The sequence below is a fragment of the Branchiostoma floridae genome, chromosome 2, assembly GCF_000003815.2.
Source record: "Branchiostoma floridae strain S238N-H82 chromosome 2, Bfl_VNyyK, whole genome shotgun sequence".
In the NCBI taxonomy this organism is placed as follows: Eukaryota; Metazoa; Chordata; class Leptocardii; order Amphioxiformes; family Branchiostomatidae; genus Branchiostoma; species Branchiostoma floridae.
Window position 1 is genome coordinate 34298552 of NC_049980.1, and position 11243 is coordinate 34309794.

The 11243-nt window shown below is 42.5% G+C and overlaps 2 protein-coding genes and 1 long non-coding RNA gene across 6 annotated transcripts in view; all 3 read left to right on the forward strand.

Annotated features, from left to right (window-relative positions):
• Positions 1 to 17, forward strand: part of LOC118409217 (ankycorbin-like) — a 6419-nt gene extending 6402 nt beyond the window's left edge. Inside the window, exon 9 of the mRNA XM_035810086.1 lies at positions 6 to 17. Within this exon, the coding sequence (XP_035665979.1) occupies positions 6 to 17 (12 nt within the window). The remainder of the gene's footprint in view (positions 1 to 5) is intronic.
• Positions 18 to 23: 6 nt separating this feature from the next.
• The window catches only part of LOC118409324 (myosin heavy chain, embryonic smooth muscle isoform-like), a 20104-nt gene continuing 8884 nt past the window's right edge, over positions 24 to 11243 (forward strand). The window contains exons 1-8 of one of the 4 annotated variants that reach the window (XM_035810276.1): positions 24 to 296; positions 1318 to 1413; positions 1898 to 2767; positions 3971 to 3991; positions 4425 to 4535; positions 10104 to 10340; positions 10798 to 10821; positions 10941 to 11030. In XM_035810276.1, coding sequence (XP_035666169.1) covers positions 27 to 296; positions 1318 to 1413; positions 1898 to 2767; positions 3971 to 3991; positions 4425 to 4535; positions 10104 to 10340; positions 10798 to 10821; positions 10941 to 11030 — 1719 coding nt within the window. In that variant the 5' untranslated portion in view covers positions 24 to 26. Of the gene's footprint in view, positions 297 to 1317; positions 1414 to 1897; positions 2768 to 3970; positions 3992 to 4255; positions 4277 to 4424; positions 4536 to 10103; positions 10341 to 10571; positions 10703 to 10797; positions 10822 to 10916; positions 11031 to 11243 lie in introns of those variants that run through there. The other 3 variants (XM_035810274.1, XM_035810275.1, XM_035810277.1) reach the window with 3 other exon arrangements.
• LOC118409326 lies at positions 5241 to 7153 on the forward strand. Its single transcript, XR_004830430.1, has 2 exons — positions 5241 to 5477; positions 6090 to 7153. It is a non-coding gene; the product is annotated as an uncharacterized LOC118409326 (long non-coding RNA).

Here is an 11243-nt window from a genome sequence, read left to right on the forward strand (position 1 = left end):
CGCAGTATGAGAAATGAAAGTCTGAGATGATCCCCAGAGAAGACTTGGAGAAACTCAAGTCTAAGATGGTCCCCAAGGAAGACGTGGAGAAACTGAAGTCTGAGATGGTCCCCAAGGAAGACGTGGAGAAACTGAAGTCTGAGATGGTCCCCAAGGAAGAAGTTGAAGAGATGAAGACGCTGATGGTGAGTCTTGAGGAGTTTGAGGAACTGAAGGAAGCGAACGACTCGGAGGTGGCGTTCCTGTCTAAGAAAGTGGAGGAGACAGAGAGGCAGTGCAAGGAGGCCAGGGCAATGGTGAGGTCATAGTTGTCATTTATGTGAAGTTACATCAGTTGCTATGCCAGAATTTGGTATGTAAATTTCTGATGGCAGTGCGCATGGCACATGCAAACATGCCAACTGTGTTTTGAATTACACTGTGAGGCGTGTATAACATGATCACTACAGTGAAGGCATTTTACTGTGCCGAGCATTGCAATAATTGAACATGTATTGTGTACATAATCAGAAAGAATGCAACACAGTATATTCCACGTCATTGAAGGCAGGAGGGTTATCTGACCTACAGAAGGGCTGGAACCACCATGGAATGCACCATGTAATATTTCTATTTGTATCATACACACCTGAGAAAACAATGTGAAATGAAGTTCAGAAAACTTGGTGCCCTGGTGTCTATGTCAGCTCCTATGCCCGAGTCCGCTATGCAAATTTCTGCCAGCAGCGCACGTGGCATGCCCAAATCGTGTTAAGAATTACCGTGTGAGGCCTGTAAGATGCAAGTAGGAAGCAGCTGTGAGACGCCATAAAATACTTACTGCTCCAGAACACCCAAATCAAACATAAGCACAGCCCAGGTAGGACATACATGTGTGTGTAAGTTCAGGTACGCCAGAAGTAGTTACGCATTGACAAGCAACTAGATATGATTTTGAAGATGGTCAAGGACGGTCAGTGTCACTGACAAAAGATTGTGGCTACAATCCGAAATGTTTGACCGCTTCCAAAATCATATCCAGTTGCTTGAGTAGCCTTTTGGCATGTCTTATTACCTGGACATCTAACCTTTATCAATCATTGTATGTAAAGTAGAGTGTCATGTATATCGGTGAAGGCATTTCACAGTGCAGAGCATTTATATAAGCTTTTAGAATTGATGATTTGAAGAATTCTGATCTATGTCACCTGTCAGATCTGATCTCTATATGACACCTGATTCAGATGATATTCAAGATATTGTTATTCTAGCTGGACTTCTGCTGATTTTGTTTATTTTTAGGTAAATCTAAATGTCTTTTCCATTGCTGGTTTGCAGGTGCAGAAGTTAGAAGCTGACAACACATCCCTGACCAGGCAGTTGGAAGACCAGGTTTCTCCCAGTAAAGTTCTCGCTGACAAGAACTCCCAACTGGTTAGTTTCCTCTACATCTACTGCTTTGGGGGCTTTATTTTTCCAAAAGACGTTTTCTAAGGTTCTCTATATATAGCCAAAGGCTGAAACCTACAATTTGTAAGCAGAGACTTTGTGTCACTTTAGAATCTATTTGAAAATCCATTAGTGACGTACCCTAGAGCAAATATTCATACTTTCCCAGAACTATCGTAGAGTGGAATTTGTTATCACCAAGTACAGTAGGGGCGTCTTCTCTGGATAGTTTTAAAGAACGCTTGCAGATAGTTGTGCAAGATTTAGGTGTGTCTGGACGTTCAGTGTAACATAACCAGGTGTGTGATACGCCGAAGGGCGGTTATACCGGCTATACAGATACAGATTCTGAAGCTGGTGTGTTACACTGAAGGGCGGTTATGCCAGCTATATAGATACAGATACAGAATACTTCCTGGACTTCAAACAGCTTTCAAAATATGTTTTAAAGTTATTAACTGCTTTCCAGGTGAAAGAGCTGAACAGCAAGATGGCGCAGTTACAAGAGTTCAACGAGGAACACGTAGAAACTGTCAAGATCACCAAAGAGCTTCTCCGAGAGAAGGAGAAAGAGAACAGAGAGCTCAAACAGGCGATGAAGTCTCTTCAACGCGAGGCAGACGACTCACAAGAAGAAGTCTCCATACTGAAGGAACAACTCAAGAAGAATGCAGACACGGCAGCTTCTAAAAGCACTGAGCAGGAGAACGCAGTCAAGACCATGAAACAGGAGGTCAAGTCACTGGAAGGAAGAGTTAAGAAGCTGACAGAGGAGAGCCTACAGCTAAAGGACCAGTTGAAGGATCGGGAGAAAGACTCAGCAAGCAAAGCAGTACAGCAGGAGAACCACATGCTAGAGCTGGAGACGTTGAGTTTCGAGTTAGAAACGACGAAGCGAGATAAATCGAAGCTAGAGAAGCAGCTGAAGCTACAGCAGGAAGAAGCCTCCATGAGGAAGGCAGACGAAAACCAGCAGCTGGAAGAGATGGACAGACTGAAGGACGAGATCCAGGGTCTGAAATCAGAAAACCTGCAGGCTAAGGAGAAGCTACGGGACCTGGAGGAGGAAAACTCACTAAAAGCAACGTTTGTGGAGAAAGAAGCCATCCAGATGCAGGCCTTAAAGGAAAAGATCGAGTCGGTGGAAGGTGAGAATCTTGACCTGAAGGTCGAACTAGAGGAAGCCAAGGACGTGACAGCCCAGCTGAACGAGAGAATAAAAGAGCTTCAGGAGGAGGAGTGTAAGAAGGTGGGAGAAGCAGAGAAGAGGGAGTCTGTGCAAATGCAGTCACTAAGGGACCAGATCAACACTTTACAACAGCAGAATACCGATCTTCAGGTCAGTTCAGTAGTATCAGTTTTAATTTTTTACTTGTCTTTACGAGGGGCATTCAATAAGTAATGCCCCTGACCCACTTTCAGTTGTCTGATCTAAATGAAATTTTGCATGTGTAATGAGTCATATCTCTATACTAGGTTATGTTGCAAAAAACAGCTCTGAACTAATTGTGGTTACTGATTTACTGGTGTTTGAACTGAGTCAGGTGTGAAATGGACCAGGTGTGAAATGGAGCAAGTTGAGTGTCGCGCAGTGATCCGGTTTTTGTATTTGAAAGGACGCATACCAAAGGGGACTTTTGATGAAATGAAAAAAAGTTATGGTGATGATGCCCCATCATATGACCTTGTAAAACGCTGGCATCCTGAATTCAAACAAGGCCGGAAGTCTGTGGAAACAGCTCCTAGGCCTGGTCGTCCCTCTTCTGCCTTTGATGAGGCATCTGTCGGAGGACCAACCTGGGATGTCCTACAAGAACGGTGTCCAGAGCTACATCAAATGATGGGAGAAATGCAAAACTCTGGGTGGTTCCTATGAAGAGAAAGACTAATAACTGTCCCAAGTTTCATTAATCTCCTGCTATGGGAAATGGGTCAGGGACATTACTTATTGAATGCCCCTCGTATTTACACATTTATTTTATCATCTTTTGTCATCATCATACATGAATATTACCTTGACAGATGAATGAAAGAATGAATGAATTAAAAAATGAATGAAAAGTAATAAAATTAATGAATTGTTGAATGAATAGGTCTGGAGGGCCTTACAAATGTAGACCAGATTTGGTCTCTGTCTTACCAATTTAAGCTCTTTCCATTTACAGTACCTGAAGTTTTTAAGTACAATTCAATCTCCATAACTGGATTTTGAAAAAATGGAGATTTATTTCCAAAGTTTTGTTATCTAGTTGTAGAGATTGAATTGTATTTGAATATTGTTTACCTGGATGTCTAACCTTCATGAAAGTGCCTAAAATTGTATTAGGAATGTAAATTGTTTTCTTGTGCATGATAAAAATGCCCATTGACACTACAGGAGACCCTTCAGAGCCAGGAGGTTCGGATGCGGGAGGCTCGGGAGATCAACACTTTTATGGTCATTTCTGTTTCTCTGAGAGTCTCTTAGTCTTCAAGGAAGGCAGATTTGGAGCCATGTGTGTCTTGTGGGTTATAAATTAAAGTATACTTTGATACTCTACAGGATAACCTCAGCAGCCAGGAGGTTCGGATGCGGGAGGCTCGGGAGGTCAACACTGTTATGGTCATTTCTGTTTCTTCTCTTAATCTTAAAGGAAGGCAGATTTGGAACCATGTGTGTCTTGTGGAATATAAGAGTCCATTTCTTTACACTACAGGAGAACCTTCACAGCCAGGAGGTTCGGATGCGGGAGGCACGGGGAATTAATACTTTTAGTCTAAAAGGAAGCAGATTTGGAACCATGTGTGTCTTGTGGGTTATAAGAGTACACTCTGTGACACCATACAGGATAACCTCAGCAGCCAGGATGTTCGGATGCGGGAGGCTCGGGAGATCAACACCGTTATGGTCATTCATTAGTTTGGAGAAGAAGAGACAGAGCAAAAACAGTTGTTTACCTTCCATTATATAATAAACTTTTATAAACACCATACAGGAGACCCTTCAGAGCCAGGAGGTTCGGATGCGGGAGGCTCGGGAGATCAACACCCAGCTGGGGACCCGGGTCCAGGAGCTGGAGAGGGAGAGAGCACTCCGGATCATCGGCGAGGAGACCGAGTCCAACCAGGTGTTTGTTTGTTTGTTTGTTTATTTGTTTGCACCTTAGACCCTCCCGCAACACTGTTGCATTGGTCGAACTTTCATAACTTTCTCCAAAGGTTGTGGTCTTGAGCAGCTATATACTGCCATGCTTTCCATGTTGTAGACACCCATTTTCCTTCCATCATCTAAGATTGTCCGTCTTAGTGTAGTTTTAGGCCTGCCCTTGGGGTGGGTGCCCTTAGGAGCCCATGACATAGCTTTTTTGGTTGATCTTCTGTCGGAAAGGCACCATACAGAGCAGTGACCACCAATCATGTCTTCCCTATCCTTATAATGCATTTAATGGCAAATAGAAGCTGTCAAAAGTCACCTACCTGACGTTTCGTTCTCGAAAAACTAACATTGAGAGGGTAGCCCGGCTTCTAAAATGTCCATTCTCAACTTTTCGGAACTTTCTGACCGGTGATTTGCATCCAAACGCAACTCGGTGACCTTTGACCCCATCTGGCACTACAATGACAGCTACATAACAAACTTCTTTCTAGTGTTCCAGGCACCCAAAACAGGCTTAAAAGTCTGTTTTTTTCGACATAATAAAAAACCTACAACCCTTACCTGTAGAATACAGCTCCAAGATGCCAACATTTCCAAAGAAACACACATCTTCTGATACTTTTAAAAATCAATCCTGTGGGGACTCACCGGGGACCTTCTGCGCAGCCGTCAATAAGCCTATTTGCATTTACCAGTACGCATGCGCGGAATTTCCTTAGCAACGAAAAAAGTGAGATAAACAAGTCGCGTTCGACAGGGCAGCGTGTGTCCAGGTTCAATGTTCAAGTGTCGAGATTTTTAGCCTCTACACGGCGTTAACGGCAGCTACCCGCCTGGATCTGATGTTCCAACGATGTCCTAAACCTTGTGTACCTGAAACACCGTGTTCTGTTTCGCTTCAGAGGAATTTACGGTACGTTTTTTGACGGTATCCAAGCAAGTGTTACCACAGTTAGTGATAACGCATGCATCCCTCCCCCATGCACGATGCCATCTATCTTTGCCGCTTACTTCTAGAATTTTTGTCCATTCTCACTACAGCCAGGTTTTTGTCTGTAAAGGTTACCAGTGTGACATAATTAGGAAATTTTAACCTACGTATGTTATAAACCGTAAAAATGTTAGCTAAAATGCACGACCTTGTGTCTTCACAATAATGAAAGCCGATATGGTCACTGTCTCGTGATCTCTCGTGTCCGGACATGACCCCGCTTGCACTGACTGAGGAGCTTTCGTACTGTGACCAACACTTCGATTAGAAAGATAAAAAAAATGTTAAGAACCAACAGCGAGTACACTAATAATCGCAGTAAATGGCTTGGATGTCCGTATTAGTATTAAACTGGTGCTTTAGGTTGAAAAATTGTACTATTATATATGTGCAAGCAAGGTCGCTGCAAGTTATGCAGACGTGACGGTGGGGAGGGGTGCATGTAGAATGTGCATTGAAGTGTATTGCGCTTTAAAGCTGTATTTTTTGTTTAAGTGTTGATATTTGCTTTAATGTTTCTTCCTTTTTTTTAAGGTGCCGGAGTTCAACATGAGGCTGTGTGCAGTGGTCGGCTGCGGTAATGGAACATATCAACCAAGGCGGTTTCAACCTTCTTGTATCAACTTTAAAAAAAGGAAGTCAGGGACATGTCCAAATAAAAACATGGAACAAAAAAAGGATTTTGATGATGCAACTGTCCCCAACCTTTCCAGCTATGCATTTCCCACTGACAAGAAAGACCCATGGTCGGACAAAACTGTTCTTGCTCACAGATTGCCAACACTTGGGTTCGCTTCCTGTCTGTTACACTACAACTACTGATAGTATGGCCAAGTAGAGCTGCAATTTCCAAGACCTTGCCACCACAGTTCAAGAAACAATGTAGTAGAATAAGATGCATAATTGATTGTACAGAAATATTTATTGAGAGACCTAGATCTTTAGACTTACAAGCCTCCACATGGTATGACTATAAAAACACAATACTTTAAAGCCGTTTGTAGGGATCACACCAAATGGGCACATCTCCTTTCTTTCAAAGACCTATGGCGGAAGAGCCTCTGATGTGTTCATTACCTGGGACTGTGGCTTTTTAGATTTGGTTGATCCAAATGACGTTATAAAAATAATGGCAGATAGGGGATTTCCAATCCAGGAGGACCTGATGCTGCTGAATGCAACACTAGAAATACCACCAGCAGCATAGGGGAGGCGACACATGACAAGAGACAAAGTAAAGAAAACAAAAACTGTTGCAAACTTGAGGATCCGCGTAGAGCGTGCTAACAATCGACTGAAGGACTTCAAAATCCTGGAGGGTACATTTCCCATAACACTCATGTCAGCAGTAGATGACATTATCAAGGTCTGTGCTGCATTGGTTCGGAACCTACAGCCAGACTTGGTCAAATAAACAGTTGGCATACAAGCCATTCAAGTTGGCAGAGATAAACTGTATTGAATTGCTGGCAGCTGAGTGCCAGTGACTTTTTTAATGATCCTTTACTGATTATGTTGTGATAGCAGGAAACTGTGACCGATGATAATAATGACAATGTAATGAAGATGTAATAGATAAAAGTGGATCCTTTCTGTAACATGTCCTCAAATGTATTCTCAAACATTTTTCATACATTAAGTTGTGAGTTCTGTACATTTATGCTGCCATACTGGTCCAGGTGATGTAGGAACATATTTTTTGGAACAAAATCAACGGGATCTTACTTTTGCCTTTGTTCATGAAGTGGCTTGTGTAATGGGAAATGATTTATCGAACAGACAAACTAACAAACTAGCAGTAGGAGCTCACAATAATTATGTTTTCCCGATATGGATAAAATTGCTCTTGCTGGTGTCTTCTTTTCATTTCTTTTTCTACTGTCAGGAACCAATCAGAGCTTATAACTGCCATGAACCAATCAATTTTAGAACTGCATTAGCAAATTAGCAGTATAACTATGAAGAACCGTCCTGTGTCTTAGCTATTCATGTGTATAAACTTCCGCCTCCTCATCCATTACGGCCGGAACGAAAATGAAAAAAAAAAACTCCACTTTACTTCATATACTGCCAGTAAAACAGAAACACACGTCTTACACCAGACTTCAAAAACTTAAAATTATCTTTATTCTTAACTGACAGTTCTAGAATCTTCTTTAGAACAGGTGTACGTTCGTACCTGTCAGGTGGGAACACCTGCGGCGCCGCACGGCGCGGCGCGGAGCGCCATCTCCTTGAACAAACGCTGACACTACACACGCGTGACGCAACACTGGGTTGGCAAGTTATCTCCCAAAATGGCGGATTTTACCCGTCATGCATTTAGCGCCGGTAATTGCGAATAGGCTTATTAGGGGTCATTGCCCTTGTAGGGGCCCGAACTTGAGAATTGACAAGTTTCAATCATTTCGCATGATGCGAGTAAGAGTTTTCAAACATTATCCCAAGTTTCAAAGCTTTCTGACCAAGAATGCTCCCAGGGGAATGGATCTCATGGCAGGTGTCAGAGGACTTTCCTCAAGGCTTTGGCAGTGGTTTGAGGCATTTGATAGGCTCCATAGCATTAACCAAAAAGTGACACAAACTGAAGAAAAAGTTAAAAGCTGATCTTTCTAGCATAAGGAAAGTATTCTCCCACCATTTACACACCTAAAGTTGTATTGAAAAGCTGCCAGGTTAGACTTTGAAGCATTTTATGAGAGTGCATATTACATTATCAATAAAAGGTACAGAAAGTAAGAAATCAGGCCCAAAACCACTAATATGGCAGAATTTCTCAAGAAATTTCAGTCAGTTGAGTCAGGTAAAGCCTTTCTTTTGCCCATATAACCAATTTTTGGGAACATATTGGCCCCCATGATATATAAGCCCCCAAGGACACACCTACTACCCCCCCCCCCCCTCATTCTATGCACTCTCATCATCTGCTCCAAAGTGTGGTCTAACAGCATTTAGATACAAATTTTGGTGTCTAAACTGATGGAGAGTAGTCCCCTTATGACAGGGTGAGCAGATTTTACCATTTTCCCCTGTTTGTGCCACTTTTTGCTAAACAATATGAAGTCTAACCAAAGCCACAAACCTTACCACATCCCTCCTGACACCTGTGCTCCCTGGGGACCAATCCTTGGAGTAGGGTCTCAGTGAAGTCTTTAAAACTTGTGACGATGCTTGACAACCCTTCCCGCATCACTTGAAGTGTCTTGACACCTGCTAATTTTGAACTTGACTACCCTGCCGAACATGGCAGAGCAGTGACCACCAATCATGTCTTCCCTATCCTTATAATGCATTTAATGGCAAATAGAAGCTGTCAAAAGTCACCTACCTGACGTTTCGTTCTCGAAAAACTAACATTGAGAGGGTAGCCCGGCTTCTAAAATGTCCATTCTCAACTTTTCGGAACTTTCTGACCGGTGATTTGCATCCAAACGCAACTCGGTGACCTTTGACCCCATCTGGCACTACAATGACAGCTACATAACAAACTTCTTTCTAGTGTTCCAGGCACCCAAAACAGGCTTAAAAGTCTGTTTTTTTCGACATAATAAAAAACCTACAACCCTTACCTGTAGAATACAGCTCCAAGATGCCAACATTTCCAAAGAAAAACACATCTTCTGATACTTTTAAAAATCAATCCTGTGGGGACTCACCGGGGACCTTCTGCGCAGCCGTCAATTAGGGGTCATTGCCCTACATGTCCGACAAACCTCAATCTTCTTTTTCTGACTGTCTCACTGGCTAGAGGCACCTTAGCTCTTTGCATGAGCTCTTCATTTGTGACGTGGTCACGCCAGGAGATGCCTAGGATTGTCCTAAGGCATTTACGTTGGAAAGTGTCAAGTGATTTTGTTATCTCTGCAGTGCTTTCCAAGATTCACATGCATACGTGGCTATTGGAATCACAATGGTCTGGAAAGTACATCCTGGTTATGTATTTGTTTGCACAACAAGAAAATAACATACGAAAATAATTTCATCAGGTTGGTAGAATATAGGATATATGAGAATTCTTGTACACAACCAGGATGTACTTTGCTGAGTAAGATGTCTGAAAGACACCGAAACGTAAACTGGTTGTGTACAAGAATTCTCATATATCCAAGAAAAACATGATACAAAATATGATAAGTTTAGTCCACTGTGTTCTGCTGCTGCAGTGGTCTGAACACCCTGCAGCTGCAATCAGTCTTTCTTCAACTTCCTCCACTTTGTTGTGTTCATCGTCAACTTCCTTAGCTCCCGTAGTTTCCTTTCTGACCGCGACAGTCCTAAACTTCTATCTTAACAAATTGAATAAACAATATATAGATAAAACAGATGCAGGAGGAGTAAAAAAACATGTACATGTAAAGCTAAGATACTAGGTCCTCTTCCTCTATACTGGAGTTGAGCGTATCCTATACATATGATAGTAAAGGTAAGTGCAGTTGGCTAAGATGCTTTAATTTAGTATCAGATGGGCGTTCAGGGCACTTTTGAACATCAGAAATGCCAGAAAAGAGGATGTTGTTTGTATTTTAATTCATTTGCATATTTATGTAGCTGAAGTCACTAAAGAACCAAGTGCAGTCCCTGGAAGACGAGAAGCAACAAATCCAAGACAAACTAAAGGAACAAGTTCAAAGTCTTGACCTTGAGAACCAGCAGCTTCAGGACAGGTTAAGACAGAAGGAAGCGGAGACAGCAAACAGGGCGGCGGAGGATGCGAAGATCGAGGGGAAACTGGAAGAGTTTAAGTCAAAACTTGCAAGACTGGAGGAGATCAACCAGGAACAACAGGTGAGTTTACATGTCGATCTCCAAAATTTTGTGCCAGGTTTTTTTTTTTCGTTTTTCATGGTGTCCCCTCCTCCGCAAATATGCATTTCCAACGTATGACTACTGCACTGCAAAATTGTTATAAACTGTAAACTTGGGTGGGGTTTATGTAGACTCTGTGTGTTTCAACAAGTTTGTTCAAGTGTAGTAGAGCAGTTTGGTTGATAAGACCACCTTGTTGTTCCTCTCCAGACCAGACTAGAGAAACAGGAGTCCAGTCTACATGTACCAGCAGTTTGACTTGTCTTTAATGTTTAGTAGAACAGTTTGGTTGATAAGACCACCTTGTTGTTCCTCTCCAGACCAGACTAGAGAAACAGGAGTCCTAGCCCAGTCTACATGTACCAGCAGTTTGGCTTGTCTCTAATGTTTAGTAGAACAGTTTGGTTGATAAGACCACCTTGTTGTTCCTCTCCAGACCAGACTAGAGAAACAGGAGTCCCTGATAGCCCAGTCTACATGTACCAGCAGTTTGACTTGTCTCTAATGTTTAGTAGAACAGTTTGGTTGATAAGACCATGTTTTTTACATTACCAGACCCGCCTGGAGAAACAGGAGTCCCTGATAGCCCAGTCTGCAGCAGATGGCAGGGTGAAGAAGCAGGTTGAAGCCCTCAGGAGCCAGCTTTCCAGGCTACAGCTACAACATACGGTTAGTTACCAAATTTTTCTCAATTTTTAGCACTCACTCCAGGAAGCCCCATTTCTGTCTGTCTGTTTGTCTGTCTGTGTTTGTGTGTGTGTTAGTGTGTGTGTGTTTGTGTGACGTGTTTATATAATATATGTGTTAGTGTATGTGTGTGTGTGTGTGTGTGTTTGTGTGACTGTGTGTGTGCGTGTGTGTGTGTGTTTGTGTTTCCACAAT